The 23,808-nt window shown below is 40.5% G+C and overlaps 2 protein-coding genes across 3 annotated transcripts in view; both read right to left on the minus strand.

Annotated features, from left to right (window-relative positions):
- The window catches only part of LOC137284830 (caspase-7-like), a 654,824-nt gene that overhangs the window by 224,512 nt on the left and 406,504 nt on the right, over window positions 1-23,808 (minus strand). The window lies entirely within an intron of this gene.
- Window positions 7,353-12,997, minus strand: LOC137284813 (uncharacterized). The gene is made up of 3 exons (XM_067816807.1): window positions 12,890-12,997; window positions 9,024-9,327; window positions 7,353-8,032 (listed from the first exon to the last, which is right to left on the minus strand). Exons 2-3 carry the CDS (start codon window positions 9,312-9,314, stop codon window positions 7,436-7,438), a joined length of 888 nt encoding a protein of 295 aa, XP_067672908.1. The 5' UTR covers window positions 9,315-9,327; window positions 12,890-12,997; the 3' UTR covers window positions 7,353-7,435.

The raw sequence follows: 23,808 nt of genomic DNA on the forward strand, positions 1-23,808 counted from the left end.
CACAACACAACACCATCTCCCTGGTCCACTGGACAGAGCGTCTGAGACAAGACGATGAAAGATCATACTTGATGTTCGTCTTAGTGGCACTCGTGAATGACAGAAAATATGCAATGTTCCGTATACTGTATGTAATGTGGAATGCATTTCAAACTGCGGTGTGGCAGTTCACAGAAATATCGACATATACGCGTCTGTTAGTCTTGAATGCAAAGCTAAACTCTGTTTCATTGCATGCAAACCAGTTATATAGTCGTGATTCGTGTATGTGCGAATAGTGCTGTGAACAGTATGTGGACACAGATTTGTTCATATCAATAGATACTGTGCCTTGACAGTGAAACGTAAAGGTATGGGAATAACATTGGTGCGGGGCAGAATGTATAGCGTTCATGGCATAATGCAGATGCTTTTACCCATGTGTAGAATATTGATTGGTTGGTTGGTTAGTTGGTTGGTTGGTTGATTGATGGATCGAGCGAGTGAGTGCTTTAGTGAGTACGGTCGTACGCATTTAGTGATATTCTAGCAACATCACGGCGGGGTACACCAGCAATGGACTCCTAACATTGCACCAATGTGGGGAATATGGTATTTTTCCCTCGATCACTGGATGTCAATCTCAACAGCACATCGTATTTCAATCTCAACTCCCTGGGGAGTATACAACTCTCGCTGCCACAAGGCGCACCGAGTTTATTGTGGCTCTCATCCTAACGAGGTACCCAATTGACAACTGGGTAGACCGGGACACATAGTCACAGCACTTTGTCCAAGTTTACTGCACGTTGCGGTACCCGCAACTACGTGTATGCACGTGTTCATGTGGCCACCATCTGGTCATATACCAACGGATTCGTGGGTTGTTTAAGTGCACAGGGTTGTGTACTGTACACTAGGGCTTGTGACAATACTGAAAGAGTCTGCACACAAAGTTGACTCCAAGGTTTTTACACCCGGTCACAGGTGGGCTCGATCCCGAAACCTCGCTGGATCACTAGCCTGGCGCCTTAGCCAGCTCGCCCACCATGCCCCCTACTTTAGTCTAGACTTAGGCTGGTTTTACAGTGCTGGCTTACTGAGATACCATGCCTTACCCACGCATTATTAAACTGACTTCGAGCCCACCATTCCTAGTACCCATTAACGCCGAGCGCCAGCAGGGACCAACAAACACCATAATGTCTTTTGGAACGCGGTCGGGGATCGAACCAATCTCCGGACCGACGCACTAACCACTATGCCACGGAGGTGGTCCAGAATAGTTTTAACTTTTGCACTTGACAGGATGTTTTCGTTGGACGATCGTTGTCCGCTGGCGATGACGACTTATATCACATAATCCTTGAAATATTTAATTAATCGATTTCATGGAGCCCGAGTTTCGTTCCCTGAAACTCTTGTCAGAAATAGCAAGTGTTACACGCCTCAAAGCTTCACGTACAAAGATGGCGTACTATTGACCACATCTTTTCAAACCGTCAGTTTTTATTCAGGTGAATTCGTAAATACTTTACATCCACTGACACAGCTGAAACATGTTACCTGTGGCGTGACTCGCAGTGTAATGGTGTGATAATGTAACAGTACGTCCCTGAAATGTATCTGAAAAGCAGTTTCAATGATATAACATCGATGCCAAGTCTATAGTCAAAATGTGTTTATTGCCTGTGAGGCCTCCGGCCCATATACTTGATAGTTACAGTGATGGAGAGATATTCACATATATATTTAAGGGTATACAATTCGTGTAATAAGAACATCTCATTTTGCTAATGCATGCTTTATACACAAAGACAACTGAACAATAATTTTTCGTAATTACTTTGTAACAAAGACATATATGCATATAGGGGTTGTTGTGCACGAAAATGGTCTGGTATGTATTTCTGTCTTAATTCATCATAGCAAGGACATATCAGTGTAAAATCGATTTCATTTTCTAATCCCATGTTACATAAAGGACAATATCAAGTTTCTTTATCGACAGCGGGTTTTCTGCCCTCAATCATTAATGATAACAAACCTCAACGATATTTTACAAACATTGTTCGTAAGCTACATGTTGTAATTATTGATAAATATTTTCCCGGTGGAAGTAACGTTTTAAAGACCCTGTAATATTCATATCGTGAGCATGAATCTAAGGTGGATTTCCATTCTTGATTAAACATGTCTATTCATCAAACGCGATATTCATTTACAAACCCATTCACATCGCCAAATGACTGGCATAACCATATGAAACCGAAACCGTGAGAAAATAATATTATATTTCTGATATCACATACCCAAGTATGTTTTCCCAAACTATCCAAGTTTAAGAGTGAGTGAGTTAATATTTAACGCCACATCGGCAATATTTCAGCCATATCGTGACGAGAACATTTAACACTGAAATGGATAATATGTATTTCATAAATAAACCTGTTGGCAAAGGACAGGAAAACTAGAATATCACAGTTACAATTTAAAACTAGTGTGGAAAGTTAAAACTAATATTACTATTTGGACAACACAATATGAAACACGGGCTATATATCACCAACGACAGAAGGTAGATCACCATACTAGGGACCATCCAAGTATAAGAGCATATTGTAAGCTAATTTTGGTAGACGTTGTTCGTGCATATTTAGAATCTTAAACCAATATTTTAAACATCTTATTTGAGAATTAATATATAAGGGAATTCACCATATGGCAGTTAGGTGTTTTTTGCTTATATTAGGGTACTTTTTACAGGCTAAAAGATGAACTCTCTCTATACAATCAAACCGCTGAAGAACCCATATTTCAGCTGCATATAATAGAATAGGTTGAATCTGAGTGTTAAATATCTGAAAAACACACTGGGTGACATAGTTCCAACTTTGTACAAAACCGATAAAACATGTTACCATGCTTAGTTAAGGGAAAATATCTGTAGTGACACGTCTAGAAAAATATTATTTGGTTGAAAATATGGGTTGCTGAAAAGCAGTTCTAACCCGTATCGTAACTAAATTTATATTAACAAATTCTTCGGGTGTCCATGAAGGTAACAACTACAGTGATAAACAGATAGTTTAAACAGATTTTATCATAAAAAAATCGAAAACGTGTACACAGCACCAAACGTGTCATCTACAATTGAATACAGGAAAGGTTAGAGCGAATATGTCCGAACTACCATATTCTCCTTCATAAACATCTTGGAAAAGGACATATTGACTGACGCACTAGTAACTGTCCGGTTCCCAAGGTTTCCACTCGCTTCTGTGATGCACCTGTACTAGAGAGAGAGAGAGAGAGAGAGAGTGTGTGTGTGTGTGTGTGTGAGAGAGAGAGAGAGAGAGACAGAGAGACAGAGACAGAAAGAGAGAGAGAAAGTAAGAGAGAGAAAGACACAGAGAGAGAAAGACAGAGAGAAACAGAGAGAGAGAGAAACAGAGAGAGAGAGAGAGAGAGAGAGAGAGAGAGAGAGAGAGAGAGAGAGAGAGAGAGTTAGTTAGTTAGTTAGTTTTATATCATGGCGGGGGACACCAAAAAATGAGCTTCGCACATTCTACCCATGTTGGGAATCGAACCCGGGTCTTCGGCAGTTGGGGCTTGTGTGCTTGAGGTTGACACAATAAGCAGACGCCATTGTATCTAGGTAATGCAGACTACACATTTAACGACATTCGTATGTAGTTACGACTTCCAAAACAATACATTCAATTATAACCTATCAACTTTAATAAATCTTAAATTGAGAGTACATTTCACAGGGGATATCTTATGTGTGCATATATGTATGGCTGCAAGGTCACATGACAGTACAAGGAACTGATAAACACCGTCTTCATTGACTCATGATAGAAAGACATTTTATTCAGTTTAAATCACATCGCGCAAATAAATTACAAAGTTGAAACAAGCGCTCATGAACGGTTTCGGGTTTATGCGTTGACAAATTATTTTATTTATACACTTCCAAACTTTACAAACATTTATGATAATATTTCTATTTTGACTGTTGAGGATGTGTATCAGGTTTGTTTGCTGAGAGTATCGTATAAAAAATGAAATGTGTGTGTGTATGGTTTTACGCCGCTTTTAGCAATATTCCACCAATATCAGGGCGGGGGACACCAGAAAGGGCTAAAACGAAGTAATACCCTTATTGCTATTACCATTATGTAGTTTACAATCAAAGAAAACATGTGTTTTATCTTCAAACCAGTTACTATTTGCGATGTTTACAGTAAAAACAGACTGTCAGTCGCTGGTTTGTTCCTATAACTTCCTACATCTATGCCTAACCTAAAACTGCTGCACCTGAACTTTGCTAGATGAGATTTTACATGTACATGTAGTAATGATTTTTGTGTTTGTGTTTGCAAGCAAATGAAGGCGGAAGGTTATGAATAGTGGTAGACATGCAAATTGGAGTCATTGACCAGGTCATGGTGGGGTCATTGACCAGGTCATGGTGGAGTCATTGACCAGGTCATGGTGGAGTCATTGACCAGGTCATGGTGGGGTCATTGACCAGGTCATGGCTCATGTAATATTTGTCAAGCAGTAATACCACTACTTACATTTCTACTAACTCTGACGAACTTCCAACTGTAAAGTATCAGTGTTGTCATTTATCTACCAACTTCGAAAACATGGAGACTTATGCGCCACACTGACACTTCCAAGAAATGTGCACCCGCACTGACGCGCAATTCGTCGTGGCAATGTGTGTAATTTACGCACGAAAGCGTGAAGCTTAGTTCGCATACTGCTCGCGTCCTGTCTACGCGTAAGTTACGCAAAATGGTGCGCATTGTCACGCTATCGCATGACACAATATTAACGTCTAGGTCAGGTATTGTTGGCTCATTGTCTACATCTAGTGAACGCCACGGTACGCACGACGCGCATATTTCCAGGACGGGCATGCATTGCCACAGGTACTTTCCCCATGCGTGAAGCAGTCGTGGTATTATTTGGCCCTGCTTTGTCCCGCTTGACGCCACGCTATAACAATAGCAGGCATCAGCCCCAGCTTCACGCACTGCCGTGGAACTACAAGATGTTGAACACCAGAGAACAGGCGTCTATCCAATAGGAAGATCCAAGAGGCTATACAATCTGATCCATCCACTTGTTTGTGATTGTGGAGAAGTTAACCCCTGATTTTAAGAAGACCGCATTTATTACAGAACTGCAGGAGGTTGGAGCCAAGCTGGCAACCACTCTTCGCTTCTAGCCACTAGTAATTCTGATGCAAGTGTACAGTACAGTTTCGGAGTTGAAGTTAATATAATCTCCAAGTTCTTACTAGAGGTCAGCAAAGCCCTCATTGAGGTCAGCATGCATTGAGGAGTGGAAGGAAGTTGCTGAAGGTTGAAGTTACAGATGAAACTTCCACAACTGCCTGGGGGTTGTGCATAGCAAGCGCATTGCTAAGAAGCCACCCTAAGCTGTATCACTCTCTCGGTCTCGTGGACCCGTGAAGGTCCCGGGGTAGAATAGGCCTTCAGCAACCCATGCTTGTCGTAAGAGGCGACTAACGGGGGTCGGGTGGTGAGGCTCGCTGACTTGGTTGACACAAAAGTGCAAGTGTCAGTGTGACTTAGGATATTTTAAGATTCACCAGTTATTTAAACATCCTTTCGGCAAACAAAACTTTGATTAATTTATCGAATGCCTTTGTGAAATCTATAAAAACGCAATGAAATCTTAATCATTTGGAACTCTCCACGATGTCTTCAGGTCGAGATCTATTTAGGCCAGTCTAGTTTATCTATATAAAAACGTATTAGTTTTTAGCTAGTGTTGGTGTTTACAAGGCATCATGAAATCCTCCCACACTAGTCGCCGTTTGGAGCTGATCTCGAATGCGACCCGTGAAGGTCCGGGGTAGAATAGAATAGGATCATTGCTCATGTTGTTGATCACTGGACTGTCTGACTCGATTATTTACAGATCGCCGTCATATAGCTGGAATATTCCTCAGTGCGGCGTAAAACTAAACTCACTCACTCACCCCGAATGCACTGACTGTAGCATCAGTAGAGAGCGAGCGAGTGTGGGTCTACGCCGCTTTTAGCAATATTCAAGCAATATCACGGCGATTGACAAAATAATGGTTATCACACATTGTACCCATGTGGGAAATCGAACCCAGGTCTCCTGCGTGACGAGTGAACACTTTAACCCACCACCCCAGTAACAAGAAAAAATAGGAGCAGCATTAGCGTCCTTTGGCCATGTGTGGGTTCAAACGGTTTCGGGGCTTGTCTTAAATAGTTTGAAGGTAAGACAAATAACTCAAGAAAGAATATGACGTGCCTTGCGGGAACCATTACGATGGATTCAGCGATGACCGACAATTCTTGGCTTTCATGTAAAGCTTCTCCTTGTCAAGCTTTTCTTCCCTTTACTGCTCTTACATACAACAATCTACACCGTGTCCGAATACAAAGTCTCTCTGTCCGTCTGTCTTAGTACAAGAGAGTGAGTGAGTGAGTTGAGTTTTACGCCGCACTCAGCAATATTCCAGCTATATGGTGGCGGTCTGTAAATAATCTTGTCTGGACCAGACAATCCAGTGATCAACAACATGAGCATCGATCTGCGCTATTGGGAACCGATGACATGTGTCAACCAAGTCAGCGAGTCTGACCACCCGATCCCGTTAGTCGCCTCTTACGACAAGCTGAGTCGCCTTCTATGGCAAGCATGGGTTGCTGAAGGCCTATTCTACCCCGGGACCTTCACGGGTTAGTAGTACAAGAGAGCAGGCTCGTGCCACACGGATAACTATGTAAAGTGTATAAGCTGCCGAAATGTGAACTAGTACTCTCTCTCCCTTTTAGCCCCCAAATATATCTCTTTTAAGTGAGATGAGTCTGACCTGATCTTGATCACATATTTCAACATATTCCTTAATGACTGTATCTGATCTTTCACTCATGTGTATTCTCATCAGAGGGGTCTCAGGCAGTGATTCGTTACTTGCGTCTCTACCCAAAACCCAAGGGACCAGTTAATATATTTATCGAACATCTCAGTGTTATAGTTTCATAATAACGAGTATCAGATTATCCAATACCGACGCCGATAGACCCTCAACCCAAAATTCAGAGTTACCATCCCCTTTTCGGGTCAGTTATTCGAAATCAAAACCTACTTAAATGAATTCGCACAGTTCGGTATTCTCAGCGGGTAGCAAAGAAAATGCTACTCGCTTGTAAACAGTAACACCAACAGCGTTGTATTTTCCCCTCTGTAGTTATTTGACCATCGGATGACCGAATACCACATATCATTATAACAATAGAGCTTGCTGCATCTAGCACAGTGGTGTCAGACAATGAATGACCTGTAAGCAGTTTAGTTTATAGATCTTTTATTCCCGAAAAAAAGACAGAGCGTTACTCATTATAACACAGCTGTTCCGGGATTTCGAAGACATTTATGTATCTAATGGATCGGCCACACTATTATACCTCCTCCTGTAGACATAAATATTTTGCTTCAGCCATGGAAAACTTGCCTTTTCTTTAAGTTCCTTGCTTGCCACAATATCTGTATCAAATCCTTCCCTCGAAAAAAGATTCTGTACATACTCTAAGGGTCTGTTGTTAACGTGTTGGAGACCCCCCTGACCAGGCACTGCCCAGCTCAGAACTACGCCTTTCCTTGCGTGACGCACAACGTTGTCGAAGTAGACGTCTTCATACTTAGCTGGAATATGTTCTGCCACCTCCAGACTTATCACCCAGTCGTATAACGGAAGGCCGTACAGAGGAACCGTTAGATCAGCAAACTGAACTACTCCACCGCTTGTTTCCCGTCCATAGGGGGCGCCATCATAAGCATCGTATGCACGAAGTCGATGGGTAGCATCAAGAAGCTTCTTGTAGTCGCCCGGACCATCCCCGAAACTAGCAACGGTTTGATTTTGAAAGAAATGTGAAAGCTGGGCTGCCAGAAGTTTGTCACACATGTGTTGCCCACCTGTGGATTTACTTGAGCGTTTGCACCACCCGCCAGTAACGGCAACAGAAGTCTGTTGGAGGGAAATAAACTAAAGTTATTGATACACAAAATATTCATTGACTGTCACTAACATTTTCTGACACAATGACGTATTTTATAATCCATTGTGTGAATGGGCTTTTTGGGTAATAGAAAAACGTCAGTTTTATCGTTTCATCTGTGCTTGATGTGGGCTGAAGTCTCAAAGGCTGGGGATGGCGCCGGTATACCTGGCAACATTCGCTATTAACTGGTGGAAAAGGTTCAACTCAATCACCTGTTCAAATCAAATATATTGTCAAGGAAATGCTTTGAGCCCAGTGTGAGAAACAGTTTCCAAATTTTGGTAGCCAGCTGGACTATCTATGCCTAAACTTGTTAGTCCACAAAATGAATCACTAGCCAGAAATTTTAATGTAGACACTGGTGTCATCAATAAGCTGCTAACATGACGAACATTTCTATCAGGCCATAATCGTGTGTGATTTAAAAGTGTATTATAACTTATTTAGCCGGAGAGTAACCTCAAGAGCCAGTCGGGCCGGTGACTGAGGATATACTGGCCTGAGTGGATATTTACTAGCCACGGGTAGCGGGCCAGTAACTGTGAGGATATACTGGCCTGAGTGGATATTTACTACTTGTACTACTTAGATTTACAGTTTGAGCCTGCAACACCGGTTACGCAAGGTCGTAACAGGTCGTCGTAAAATATCGTGACGTACTCGCGATTCAATTCAACACCCGAAATTTGGTTTGTCAATAAAGCTGCTGGGCAAATTTGGGCAGTTAGAACACCCTTATTATGAGATCTGGCAGATCAATGCTCCTGATGTCAATCACTGGATTATCCAGGCCCGACCGGGATATTTACAGACAGATGTCACATAGCTCGAACATGACCGTGTGTGGCACTAAAATGTCAACAAAGGTAGATAAAAGGCCTCTCAGACCTGTTCTCCCCAATGAACTGGTTTCGTAGAGAAAAGTTACTAGACATTTGCAAGAAATCATAACCTTACCTTATTAGATTTTGAAGCGATTTCCACCATTTCACAACTCATCACCGCTAGTTCCCTCCTCGCATTGTTCAGTATCTCCGACAACTTATTCCTCTGTTTTCTTAACCGATCGGCTACCACGAGGCCACCTTGACTGGCTGCCATGAAACCACCTTGGACTACTGACCGTTCATGTGCAGCTTGCATAATATTGGTCAGATGAGCCATGGGAATCCTAGTGGTCAAGAAACCGACGGTGGCCAGCACAGAGAGAGCCACAGCTACTTTCACCAAAGTCCTTTGTTGCAACATGGCGGGTTTGCAGCTGGAAAGAAACAGATGTCGTTAATGGATGTCGCCTCTTACGACTAGTGTTGGTTGCTGAAGACCAATTTAAACCTGGATTCAAACAAATTCAGTTCATGGGTTATATCACAATTCTACCGTGGCTACGTGAAATACTCGAATTTGAATGGACAATCAATAAATTTGACGCTATCAATTGTGGATTGAAAATGCGACTGATTTCATGGCCGCTTCACGGTGCACGTATACAACCCTGTCGCATTACTTCTGCTTAACCACCAACACGGTTAATATCAACACAATAGATGTCATGGAAGAGCTTATGAAAACGTGTATTAAACGAGTGAGTGAGTAGTTTTACGCGACACTCAGCAATATTCCAGTTATATGACAGCGGTCTGCATACAATAGAGTCTGGACCAGACAATCAGGTGATTAACAACAAGAGCATCCACCTGCGCAACTGAGGGTCGGTGACGTATCGAGCAGGTCAGCGAGTCTGAACACCCGATCCCGTTAGTCACCTCTTACGGCACGCACGAGTTGCTGAAGGCCATTTCTATCCCAGACTTTCACGGCTCTTGCGAGTGAGTGAGTTTACTTTAGGGTACAATAGGTCTTCAGTAGCCCATGTTTGCCATAAAAGGCGACTATGCTTGTCGTAAGAGGCGACTAGCAGGATCGTGTGGTCGGGCTTGCTGACTTGGTTGACACATGTCATCGGTTCCCAATTGCGAAGATCGATGCTCATGTTGTTGATCACTGGATTGTCTGGTCCAGACTCGATTATTTACAGGCCGCCTGCATATAGCTGAAAAATTGCTGAGTCCGGCGTAAAACTATACTCACTCACTCAAACAGAGTTATCGCAAGTTCACTGTGCAGAAGACCCACGTGAGATACGTGACATCTAATTTCATGCAAAAGGGCGTTGTTAACATGTTATTTTAGGTTACCTTTTCAAATTTTCCAATGACATTTATTCTATGTGATTTTATGCATGTACAATTGCTGCGTCTTTTCCTTCTTAAAACATACCTTTAGGTTGTTATTATACCCTCAAATGCATTGATATTTTCAAAAAGAAAGTCGCCAGCTGCTCCTAACAAAACGCTTGTCACAACACATAGGCGGTTTTCACGGGGTGTCCAGTTTGCCAGCGGGTATCGTTTAAATGTTATAATTCACTGGACCGCGCTAATCACTCAAAACAACAGGTCATGCACTTTTTAGTTACTTGTGAGCTGGTGAACACGGTTCACGTTACCACTGAACTGACCTGGTGAACACATTTCAGTTGAACTGACGCTAAAACAAGAGAGCAATTAGGTTAAACGTTTAAATCATTGCATTATGGCAAACGCGCTTGTTCAGCACACATGCTTCCCAAATTCTCGAGGTGGCCAGAGTTTACTATGTGACTGACTCACGTTCCAGGTAAAAACTAGACGAGAGACTGCACATTAGAAATGTTGAAAGGCTGGATGTCCTGCAACAATCAACACTGCCAACATCCTCAACACCACCCACAGGATCATCATCCACAACAATGTTCCAGATGCTACAAAGTCGAAATCAGATGCCATTCTTGCCAACTTGAGAGAAATATCACAGACCGGTACTGAATCTCTACCAAGAGGAAGTTGATACAGCAAAATTGCATGTGTATTAATGGTGAAATATCGGTTTTAAAGTCAATATGAAACATCTGTTCAATTATCCAGTATATGCCTAGTATAACTATCCCACCCAAAATGATGTATCTCTGTGATACTGTGTATTATTTGATATTTTGTAATAACGTATGTTTGTAACATGGTGATAGTGCTAATGTTGCATAATGGGTGTATTTCATAATATTGTTGATGAGATTAATGATGATAATCTACCATTTAAAAAGTAGGGAATATTGGATTTACAAGATAAATAAAATGAAAATTAAGGGGAAATGTGACAATTTATTCCAGTGCTTAGAAAATATTTCACCTATATGGAAAAATACTGATATATATATATTATATGAATATGCTCGATAAATGGAATATCTTCTATGTATGGTATGTTTGTATTGAAATAACTGAATGAATGAAGTCAGTGTCAGCTTTATGGGTAGTCTAATTACCCCGGGCCATATTATACAGGGAACAACTTGCCCTGCGCGCTCTTCACGTACGTCCTCTAATCCCTGACATTACGAGAGATACTGTTGCATGTAGTACACTTTCTTAAAAAATATTAATCAGGCTTGGAGCAGATAGACCTACAGCTCACTAATCTCTGAAATGTGCATATGTTAAAGACAAACAGGTCAGAATCAAAAGAAAATCGAAATTCACTACTGGAAAAACGTAAATTCACTATTTGACGGTATGCCATTTTTAAATGCAAAACGATCTGTTTTCCTCAACTGTTGACAGATGAGTTTTTGTGAGTTTAGTTTTACGCCGCACTCAACAATATTCCAGCTATATGGCGGTGTTGACAGATGAATATCGAAATTTGTATTCACACCAGGCATCGTGCCACGCCCTTGAAGAGAGAGAAATAGTCAAAATTCAGTAGGATTTAGGAGCGTATGAAATAGGGATAAATTTATATCTTGTCATACACGATTTCCATCTGTATTTGCTATTGCAACATATGTCATATTTGGTATTTCACTTTCTTAGTAAAGTACAAATTCTAGTACTTTTTGGTTGAGTCCCATCCGGGATACAAACCCGCACCCTCAGAGTCAGGCGCCTAATCGCCAGCACACAAAGTCAGCCGCCTAGCCCGCTGCTCAGCCACCGCGACTTCCACAAAAGTGAAAGTCGGACAACTGGTGGTCTAGACTGCGTAGTTTGTGTACCCCTCTGATAAATGTAAATTCACACGGCTCCCACGGACGAAAACTATGATTACGCGATGCCATTTAGAAAGTGGTCAAATGCAACATATGTCATATTTGGGATTTCACTTTCATTTTTGTGGAAGTCGCGGTGGTTAGGCGGCTGACTTTGTGTGCTGGCGATTAGGTGCCTGACTCTGGGGGTGCGGGTTCGCATCCCGGATGGGACCCAACCAGAAAGTACTAGAATTAGTACTTTACTAAGAAAGTGAAATCCCAAATATGACTTATGTTGCATTTGACCACTGTCTAAATGGCATCGTGTGATTATGTATTTACTATTATTTTACACGATATGAGTATTAGAACAATGGTTACATTTATACACCTCTGGAATATCTGTTCACAGTCGTTTAATTAACATTTTCTACGTAAGAAATGAAAAACATGTTGGTCAGCTGATACATTTCTTAATTCACTTGTCAACGCCAGCAAACTATGGCAACGTTTATGTTAATCTATATATTAAAGTTTATTGCAATTCGATAACCTTGAGTATTATGAGAAGTTCAGTGCTGTTCATGAGAGACAATATGTGGATAATAGTCTCACGAAACTCCAAATGACATCAGATGTTCCACATATCGATGGAACACTCTAAACAGGGAAAACAGGGCGTTACCTTGTGGGTACGCAAAACATATTCTGTGGAAATATAAACGTTTGATAACGTGCAGATAGCAATTCTTACCAGGACCCAGTTCAAGCAGCTCGCACGGCGGGCGACTCAGCTGCACTGAACCTAAAGTCTCGTGTGCATAACCCATGGACTGCACGTGCAGTTTACGGGCCTCAAAGTAATTGTTTGACACATGACCATACTGGACAGTAGGGCTGGACATTTCCCCGATTTTCATACTGCTGTGTATTGCAATAATTCTTAGAGATATTGCAATATATATCGTGATATATTGACTGGAAGGTATCTGTTCAAGGTTTCTGCCTATAGCTCTCTGTTTGCGACAGTATCTTCTCAGTTACACCATACTTTCAGACTGTCTGGCCCCATTCTCTATACAGATAAATAGAGTGAGTGAGTGAGTGAGTTGAGTTTTACGTCGCACTCGGCAATATTCCAGCTATATGGCGGCGGTCTGTAAATAATTGAGTCTGGACCAGACAATCCAGTGATAAACAGCATGAGCATCGATCTGCGCAATTGGGAACCGATGACATATGTCAACCAAGTCAGCGAGTCTGACCACCCGATTCCGTTAGTCGCCTCTTACGACAAGCACAGTTACCTTTCGTGGCAAGCATGGGTTGCTGAAGGCCTATTCTACCCCGGGACCTTCACGGGTCGATAAATAGAATAATATAGAACCATAATGTAGAATGGTTAATCGAAGTACAACAATGCAATAACGGTAATGGTTTAACATGATTTTCAGAATCAGCGTTTTTTTAAAAATTTCCACCAAATAATGCACTTCAATGCACATTACTTACGTAGATACTGTTACTGTAAGTCCATGATTCATTCAGATTCAACTCCAGTTTAATGTTAGCTTGAAAAATGACACAGAAACATGATTTAGCTGAACTATCTGAGTTTCAAATCAAATGTGATCCAAAATAACTAAGACTAGAGTTGACTGGAATATCATTACAGTCCTAAAAACATTTTGCTCTCAAAACATGTTGAAATGTTGCATGAAACCAAAATATATATAGTATATTTGTTTTTTTAGAGCACATTTTGGTGCTATGGAGATCAAGGGCAGATAATTCAAAGGGAGCTAACTCTGGATGACCCATATTATTGCAGAATCTAAACGTCGTCGCAATAATCGATTAGCAACATACTGTTCCGGTATTTACCTGTTTTACAGGTAATATTGCATAGCCCTACAAAGCACCCCTCCCTCGTAACAAATAGTGAATTGGGTCAATATTTTATTGATAGTTTTTTAAACAACGTTTTTATTTTTAGGACAAAAAATCTGTGAAAGTCTCACACAGTTGGTACGCATTAATTAATTTATGATAAGCTTTTCATTGAGTAATTTATGTTTATTAGTTTTCGAGTTAGACTTCAATTCACCGGTCCGCTTTTGAGCCAAACAGACTATAGAACACTAGGTCAAACTGAAATGCACATGCAGAGATTTTTAAAAATAATTTCAACACCTTTTTTCTATTTACCCTACCCAGCCTTAATATCATGGTTTGTCCCATCAGGTTTGAACAACTGAACCATTCACAAGGCCTCTTTATAGCACTAATGTTATAGCTTACAAATACCGTGTCCTGAAGTGATACTGTATTCATGTCATTGTGTATTCACTGAACAAACCTGTTCGTTGCATTCATAAGACAATCTTACACAGATAGCTTTCATGGCCTGGGGAATTAATAATAATAACAATAATAATCACTTCCCGCTCGCAATCGCCAGAATGTGATTCTTCATCAAAATGTGAACATGAAATGTCGTCTTTGCAATGATTTCACAGAGACAGTGCAACACCTTGTCAGTGGATGCCCTTCCTTGGCACAAACAGCCTATCTTAAAAGACATGATGGCATGGCTCGCTGTTTTCACTATCGTCTCCGCCATGCCTGTGGCTTTGACCCCGCGGTCCATCCATGGTACGACCCTGAACATGTCCAGGGTGTCCTGGGAAATGATGCTTTCAAACTCTGGAATAGGCAATTTACAGCCTGAGACGAATTCCAGCCAGCAAACCTGATCTTGTCCTTTTTGATAAAACCAATGAAATTATTTAATATCATTGAATTTTCTGTCCCTTTTGACAGCAATGTGATTGGCAAGATTCAGGAAAAGCATGATAAATATGCGAACCTCGCCTTTGAAATGTCTCGCTTGCATCCCAAGTACACTGTCTTAAGGCTCCCCATTGTTCTCGGTGCCCTTGGTTTGGTACCTCCTGAACTCTTGGCTCAGATCAGGCGAGGGCCCGGGTTTTCCATCGGGAGCACAACCCTTCTGACAATCTGGGGAATGCAGAAGGCTGCAGTGTTGGGGGGCCTTCAAATTCTCCGGAAAGTTCTTGATGGGTTCGACTGGGCAGTGTTTCCTGGGAGAAGTCCCATTCGCTGTCTGGGCTGCGTGTAGAGGGGACGAGGGCCGTGAGCTGATGAGCTTTACCAGCCTGACTGTGCCAGTATCACACAAACCTTCTCTGCTGCATTCTATCCTAATCTGTAAATCATAATAATGAAAATGCTGTGTATATTTTGTTTCATTCTATTTATGGTGAAATATCTGCTATACCTTTGGAAAAACGGAGGCCAATCAAAGAAACAAATATATCTTTTCCCAAAAATGAAATTGGTTTATTAAATGACGTTATTTCTATGAAACCTTCTGTTCATTATATGAAGTTAATTGTTGTGTCTATGCCGCCGTGGAGGAACTTCACACAAGTTCCAAAGAAAAATCACCTAATACTAAAAACAATATACCAAAGAAAACCGGTTTCGAGTGAAACAACAACAAAAACAAGAAAACAAATTTCCTGGATAGAGCTGTGCCTGAAATTAAGATCATCAGGGAATCCCATGTCTAAACGACAAAAAGCAATTTGGAGAAAATTAAACAAGACAACAAAAGCAAAGGTACTTCTCCAAATTGTCGATTCCCTGAAGGCAAAAGTAAGAGTTTGGACTGAAAGAAAGAAAACATGAAAAAAAGGAAAACAAATTCATCAAAGAAAATGAACTTTTTAGAAGCAGTGAAAAACCAGTCTATAGACAACTTAAAATGATTGGTGATGGTGAGCATGATAAACGGCCTCTCATGGGTGCCAATGAAAGGTTCTGGAAACAGTTGTGGTCTATACCCGGCGACTGTAACCTGGATTCACCATGGGTCAGTGACCATGCAATGCATTAGAAAGTAACTAGGTCGTTTTTCTGTTACATCTCATCAGATTGCCTCAAAACTGTCATTAAAAAGTCCAAATCTAATACAGCTCCAGGACCTGATGGCATTCGAAACCGGTTTTGGAAACTGTTTCCCTGTGTCCAAACACCATTACTTCACTGTTTTAACTCTCTTGCGGACACAGGTGATGTTCCTCCATTGCTGTTCAAAGGTCGCACAATACTCCTTCCCAGAAAAGGAGACTTGAGTGATCCCAAATACTTCCGCCCTATCACGTATTTGAATACTCAATACAAATTATTCACAGGGTGCTTGACAAACCTCGTGTCATATTACTGCAAGGGTCAACTTCTTGTAAAGAACATGATTGTGGAAGAGGCTAAAACGTATCACCGCAACCTCTCTATGTGTTGGATCGACTACAAAAAGGCATATGACTCTGTCCCTCACGTATGGATTCTGAAGTCTCTTCAGTGTATTCACCTCACTGAGCGACTAATGAGTCTTTAATGAGTTGCTAGTCAACTCAACTTGAGATGTACTCGCAAGGGCACGTGCAGACTTCGGGATCTATTCCATTCAGAAGGGGAATATTTCAGGGGCACTCCTTCAGTCCTTTGCTTTTTTGTCTGTCTTTAAATCCTTTGAATTTTCTGCTCAATACGGATGAGGGTTAGCATCCCGGACCTCCTCAGCACAGATCCCCAACACCTCTTACTCATCTCCTCTACATGGATGACATCGAGCTCCTTGCCAAAGGAGATACCAGTTTGAAAGAACAGGTTCTCCATGTCGAGTCCTTTTCTAGTGATATTGGCATGACGTTGGGACTCGACAAATGTAATACTCTTCATTTAAAACGTGGCAAGGTAACTAATGATGGATCAGTCAGGTTACAAGTGGGAGGAGTTATTGAGCATCTTCTGGAATATCAGGCCTACACCTATCTTGGAACGCAAGATCGAGACAAGCTCCAGAATGCCCAGATTCAAGATAAACTTCGAGCCAAGTATAAATCTCGTTCAAAGAAAAACCTGGAGTTCAGAGCTAAATGCTCGAAACAAAGTCAAAGTCACCAATACCTTTGCTATGACAGTCTTCTCATATTCCTTTGGAGTAGCTGATTGGGCAAAACAGGACATCCAGAGTCTTGACCGCCTGACCAGATGGATCATGTCTGATAACAGAGCACACCACCCTCGTTCCTCTCTTAATCGTTTATACATGCCAATCAATTCTGGAGGTCGCGATCTGATAAATGTGGATGCTCTTCATGATAGAATTTTATTGTGTACTTTTGCACATATTATTTATCGGATGATTCTCTTGTGATGCATGTCAAGACTCACGATGAAAGCAAGGAATTCCACAGCTATTTTAAGCGTGGTAAGGTTGTTGGACACAATCTGAAATTTGAGGTTGATTTTGTTGGTGGCGATGTAAAACAATGAAGGATCGTTTTATTCAAATATTATTGAACAAATTATTTCCATTTTCTTAAAAGTTTTCATAAACGTCTTTTGTAAATATATGGATAGCACAATCACCAACGACTGAAGTAATGGTGTAAATCCAGCTAGGGTCCATGCTGGATGTATAAGTACTGCAAGTACCGGTGGTATTGTGGTGATCTACTTTCAGTTGTTGGTGATCAATAGCCTGTTTTACACTGTGTTGTGTTCAATAGTTAGAAAGTACAGATTTACATTCCTGTTTTACACATCTGTGGTGCTTTAGTTATTTTCACTGTCCCTCAATGACAAGTGTTTTTATTATTTAACTCTGTGTATTGTAAATGTGTAACTTGTTTTAGTCAAGATATGGCTGAAATACTGCCGATATGATTTACTCACTCACTACCATAATTCGAGACAGTTTGAGTCATCATTTATATAACATAAAACTTATATTTAAACGCCAATCTTTATTTTCTCATGACAGAACATTATAGAATACTGATAAATGACATTTCATACACGTTTTTCAGGATCCTCTACCGTGGGTTACATTGTACAGATTGGTAGCCCGTCTGGCGACAAACGTTTGGTGATACAATCAGTACTAGTCCATATGAACATTTGTGAGTGAGTGAGTGAGTTTAGTTTTACGCCGCACTCAGCAATATTACAGCTATATGGCGGCGGTCTGTAAATAATCGAGTCTGGACCAGACAATCCAGTGATCAACAACATGAGCATCGATCTGCGCAATTGGGAACCGATGACACGCGTCAACCAAGTCAGCGAGCCTGACCACCCGCTCCCGTTAGTCGCCTCTTACGACAAGCTGAGTCGCCTTTTATGGCAAGCATGGGTTGCTGAATGCCTATTCTACCCCGGGACCTTCACGGGTCTGAACATTTGTGGATAGTCAGATAAGTATGAAGACGTGCCATGTAACCCATACGTCTGGGTTGATATTTAACAACAAACATATTTGTAAATACAAATCCCAACTCCTGAGCACACAGTTTAAGTGACACAGTAATATTAATAAATGTGACACAGCAATATTAATAAATGACACCGCTTTACAATGATGTTTTCCTTCGCCATTCAATGAAAGAACTGCACATTGTAACATTAGCAGTTGTATTGAAGAAAAAATAGAATCCATGACAATGCAGCTTAACATTAAAATTTCTGTTATCGGAACCATACGTTATATGTTCAGAGACTTAGGATTATCATGCACAATTAGAGTCATTCACTAAGTATTGCATTATTGCAATACAATACATATCCAATACACAGGTCTGTTGCCAATAAGAAACGCACCGTTTGCACACACACACACAAAGCAAAACAAAAAAAACCAAGCAAGCAAGCAAGCAAGCAAGCAAGCAAACAAACAAACAAACAAACAAACAAAAGCACAGATACAAAAGTGATCACTATTACCTTTTCCTTTTCCCAAGGCAAGGTAATGTGAACTTCCTGTGAAAATATAGCTGTCCTGATCTTCAAGTATCACTGGTTGTCTCTGTCTAGAAGATACGAGCATCTACAAAGTGGTAGCAGGTTTCAACAACAACCTGAAGGCCTGGCGCCAGTGAGCATGAAGGACTCTGTTTATGCATAATATTCCCTTAGTAAACGTTCTGCCGGCTCTATACAGCCAGGCCGTACGACACCCTTTGCTTTAACATGCAACGAGTCCATTGAACAATGTCCATGGTCTTCGCAAGAAATGAAAAAGAAAAGCTGGCCAGCTGATACATTTCTTAATTCACGTGTCAGCATCAGCAGAACATGGCAACGTTTATGCTAATCGATATAGCACACTTCATTGCAATTCGGTAACTGGGTCTTGAGTAATATGAAATGTTTAATGCTGTTCATGTCGATAATAGACTCATGAAACTCCAAATGACATCAGATGTTCCACATATCGATGTAACACTCTAAAAGTTGAACTCAGGGCTTTACCGTGTGGGTAAGCGAAACATATCCCATGAAAATATAAACGTTTAAAGGCCAATCCCTTAGGATAAAGTTTAATTGCGACAGCAATATTTATAAATGACACCGCTTTACAGAGATGTTTTCCTTCGTTATTCAGTGAAAGAACTGCACATTGTAACATTAGCAGTTGTATGCAAGAAAAAATAGAATCCATGATAATGCAGCCTAATATTAAAATTTCTGTTATCGGGACCATAACTTATATGTTCAGAGACTTATGATGTAGGAAATAGGATTAACATGCACAATTAGTGTCACTCACTACGTATCGCATTATTGCAATGCATTAAATACGCCAATAGACAGATCCGCTGCCAATAAAACACGTACGGTTTGCCACCTTTCCTAGTATAGCTTCTCTATGAATTGAGGAACCTGGCATTCCACCAACACATATTCTTCATGCTATTCTTGAGAACATGCCCATGTAGCTCGTGCTTTTCTTCTCAATCATCGTATTTAGCTTATATCGTACTTGTCATACGAACAGTCGCCACGGTCATGATGTCATAATAACGTGTTCACACAACTTCGTCCTGTGTAAGCGTGGTTTACCCCAATACATGACTTTCGCATAGTTATTTTAGACCACCATGATTCACTCAGACTGGGGCTGATTACTGAAATTAAACACAAACACACACAGACACAGAGAGAGAGACACACACAGTGAGTGAGTGAGTGAGTGAGTGAGTGAGTTAATATTTTACGTCACATCGGCAATATTGCAGCCATATCGTGACGAGAACAATATAAGATATAGTAATGTTAAGATGAGAACTAGCATTGAAAGTTAAAACATTGGAATTAAAGAAGACAATACAACATAAAACCGGGGCTATAGATCGCCAACAACTGAAGGTAGATCACCATACTAAGGTCCATAGGGACTTACATTACTTCTGTTACCTGCATGAACCCTAGCTGGATTTACACCATCCCCTCAGCTATTGGCGATTATCCTGAAATTTAGCCATTACTTAAAACAACAAATATTCTACGATTAAAATCTAGTAGTAGATTTAAATTGACTATGAGAGTATTGGACTTACGTACCCTCTCAGGAGGACAATAATTTTACAATACTTCAACCCCCTTTGAGGGTACAGCCACTAACAATCTAAGTTACTAATTTAAACTACCAATCATTAAAATACAACTATCTACAGAACATATCAATTACAATTCAATAGGAAAATCAATTTCTTTTTAAAATCCAAGAATTAAATGAATACTAACTGTGCTATAAAGATCCTTCATTGTTTTGACATTAAAATAGTTATCCCTTATGATGGAGAACTCAACACAGTCAAGCAGGATATGCTTGACCGTGATTCTCTCATCACAAGGGATACATAACGGAGGATCATCGCCTTTTAGTAAATAACTGTGGGTGTAACGTGTATGGCCAATGCGACATCGTCGCATAATGACCTCCTCAAATCTGGACTGACAGCCCAAGTGAGTGTAACCAATATACGGCTTTTGGCATGTAATTTATTTATTCCCACTTGGGTGTCCCACTTCTTTTGCATCAGATCACGAATGTAAGTTCTAATGCTAGTTTTATAGTCACTGTATGGAATAAGAAGTGGTGTCACAGATTTGTTGAGTGCAGCCTTAGCAGCAAGATCGGCCATTGCATTCCCAGAAATACCTACATGGCTGGGTAACCAACAAAAGACGATGTCGCACTGGCCAGTTGCAAGCTCATTATACAATTCAGTTATGTCAATTAAAAGTGGATGTTTACAAGACAAATTTTTAATAGCCTGAAGGCAAGAAAGAGAGTCAGAAAAAATTATATACCGTACATGATTAGGATGTCTTTGAATATATTGAAGAGCCGTTAATATTGCGTTTGCTTCTGCAGTGAAAATGGAGCTGTTATCAGGTAATCGAGAAGATATTGTTCTGGATCCAATGACAGTGGCACAAGCAACTGTGCCACCATCCTTGGACTCATCTGTAAATAAGGATTTGTATGTACTATAATTATTTTTTAATTGCATAAACTCTTGTTATTATTGTAATTCGTTTGTGTCTGATTTTTTGAACTTTGTTAATGTGAAGTCAACTTGTGGCCTCACTAATTGCCAAGGAGGAGAAGAAAGAAGACGAGAAGGCGCTATACTTTTCAGCTCAATGCTGGCAGCAGAAATGAATGGTTTAATTCTGTGCGCAAGAGGCGGAACAACAGAAGGCTTTTTGTTGTATAAATGCTCATAAAGAGGATCGAAAACACAGTTAAAAGCAGGGTTGGATTCGTTAGAGTATAGTTTTGTAATATATTGTAAAGCTAATTTGATACGGCGCTGTGTACGAGATGGTTCATCGGCCTCGACATAGAGACTGTCAATAGGAGAAGTTCGGAACGACCCAAGACAAAGTCTCAGACCTTGGTGGTGGATAGAATCAAGGAGTTTTAGATTGCTTTTACAGGCTCCACCATAAATGATGGAGCTATAAACAAGCTTCGAACGGACAAGTGAACGGTATAGGTGCAGGAGAGTAGCTTGATCCCCTCCCCATTTTGAGTTTGACACAACTTTTAATAGATCAAGTGCCTTCAGGCATTTAGTTTTCAAGGATTTGATATGTGGAAGAAACGTTAAATGAGAGTCGAAAATCAAACCTAAGAACTTGGCCTCCTTAACGACTTTGATAGGAGTGCCATTTAAAAATAATTCTGGGTCCTTATGTGGTTTATACTTACGGCAGAAATGGATGCAATTAGTTTTTGTCTTAGAAAATTTAAAACCATTCTCAAGACACCATTTATTTATTTTATTTAAACATAATTGCATTTGCCGTTCAATAGTATGCATATTCTTACCGCGACAGGAAATATTAAAATCATCCACGAAAAGTGATCCATCTATTGAATCATTTAAAACCTTGGATAAACTGTTGATCTTGATACTAAATAAGGTCACAGACAAAATGCTGCCTTGCGGAACATCCTGATCCTGATTGTAATGATCAGAGAGGGTAGAAACTACTCGGACTTGAAATTGCCTGCCTTGTAAAAACTGCGATATAATAAGAGGTAAACGACCCCTTAAACCGAAACCATGTAAATCCTTTAAAATGCCATGCTTCCAGGTGGTATCGTATGCTTTCTCGAGATAAAAAAAGATCGATACAGCATGCTGCTTATTGATAAATGCGTTTTTTACAAAGGATTCTAAACGTACCAAATGATCAATGTTACTACGATTCTTCCTGAAACCACATTGAATATTTGTGATAAGATTGTTAGTTTCAAGAAACCATGTTAATCGATTGTTTACCATACGCTCCATGGTTTTACAGACACAACTCGTTAAAGAAACTGGTCTATAATTCGACGGATCATTATGATCCCGGCCAGGTTTTGGAATAGGAACTACAATAGCATTACGCCAAGAAGACGGGAAATTTCCCGAAGTCCATATTGAATCAAAAATATTTAGCATTGTTTCCAAACATGATTTGGGCAAATGTTTCAGGAGCTGATAGTGAATATCGTCAGCTCCTGACGCTGTATCATGAGCTTGCTCAAGGGCAGTGTGTAGCTCATGTAATGAAAATAATTCATTATAGTCTTCGCCATTATCTGAGGTAAAATTTATTCTCTTCTTCTCCTGCTGTTTCTGGTAGTGTTGAAATTCAGGTACGTAATTGGACGAAGAAGAATGTTTGGCGAGAGTTTCACCAAGCTTGTTGGCAATATCAGATGTATCAGTTAATAACCGGTCACCATCCTTCAGGTGATGAACAGTAGATCTGGAACCTTTGCCCTTAATTCTTTGTATCATATTCCACACCTTAGACATAGGTGTACGGGAATTAATTTTGGAAACATAGTTCCTCCAAGACAGACGTTTACTTCGTTTAAAATTGCGTCGAGCCTTGGCATTTAAAGTTTTTACTCTATCTAAATTATGTACTGTAGGGTGGCGACGAAAATACTTTTCCGCTTTCCTCCTACTCTTTCTGGCCTGTTTACAGTCATTAGTAAACCATGGTTTGCGAATATGTGGAATTGCAGAGGACTTGGGGATAGTTTGGTCAGCAATGTTATTGATTATATCTGAAAACAGCTGTATAGGATCTTCGCTGTTTACAAAAACATCAGGTTTTAAATGATCAATACAAAGTGTTTTGTATAAGGACAAGTCAGCCTTCTTGAAGTTCCGTCTGGATAAGGGTGGATCATCCCCAGGGATAATGCCTTTAAGAATAGTTGGGAAGTGATCACTCCCACATAGGTCATCATGCACCTCCCATTCGAATTCATTACATAAATTTGAG

Source organism: Haliotis asinina, chromosome 5, assembly GCF_037392515.1.
Source record: "Haliotis asinina isolate JCU_RB_2024 chromosome 5, JCU_Hal_asi_v2, whole genome shotgun sequence".
Classification (NCBI taxonomy): domain Eukaryota; kingdom Metazoa; phylum Mollusca; class Gastropoda; order Lepetellida; family Haliotidae; genus Haliotis; species Haliotis asinina.

What these genes read in the sequence shown, in the direction of transcription:
- LOC137284813 (XM_067816807.1), bottom strand. Translation starts at nt 9,314, where the DNA reads ATGTTGCAACAAAGGACTTTGGTGAAAGTAGCTGTGGCTCTCTCTGTG. An exon ending in TCGCTTCAAAATCTAATAAG is followed by an intron (nt 8,033 to 9,023) that starts GTAAGGTTATGA and finishes TCCCTCCAACAG; the next exon opens with ACTTCTGTTGCCGTTACTGG.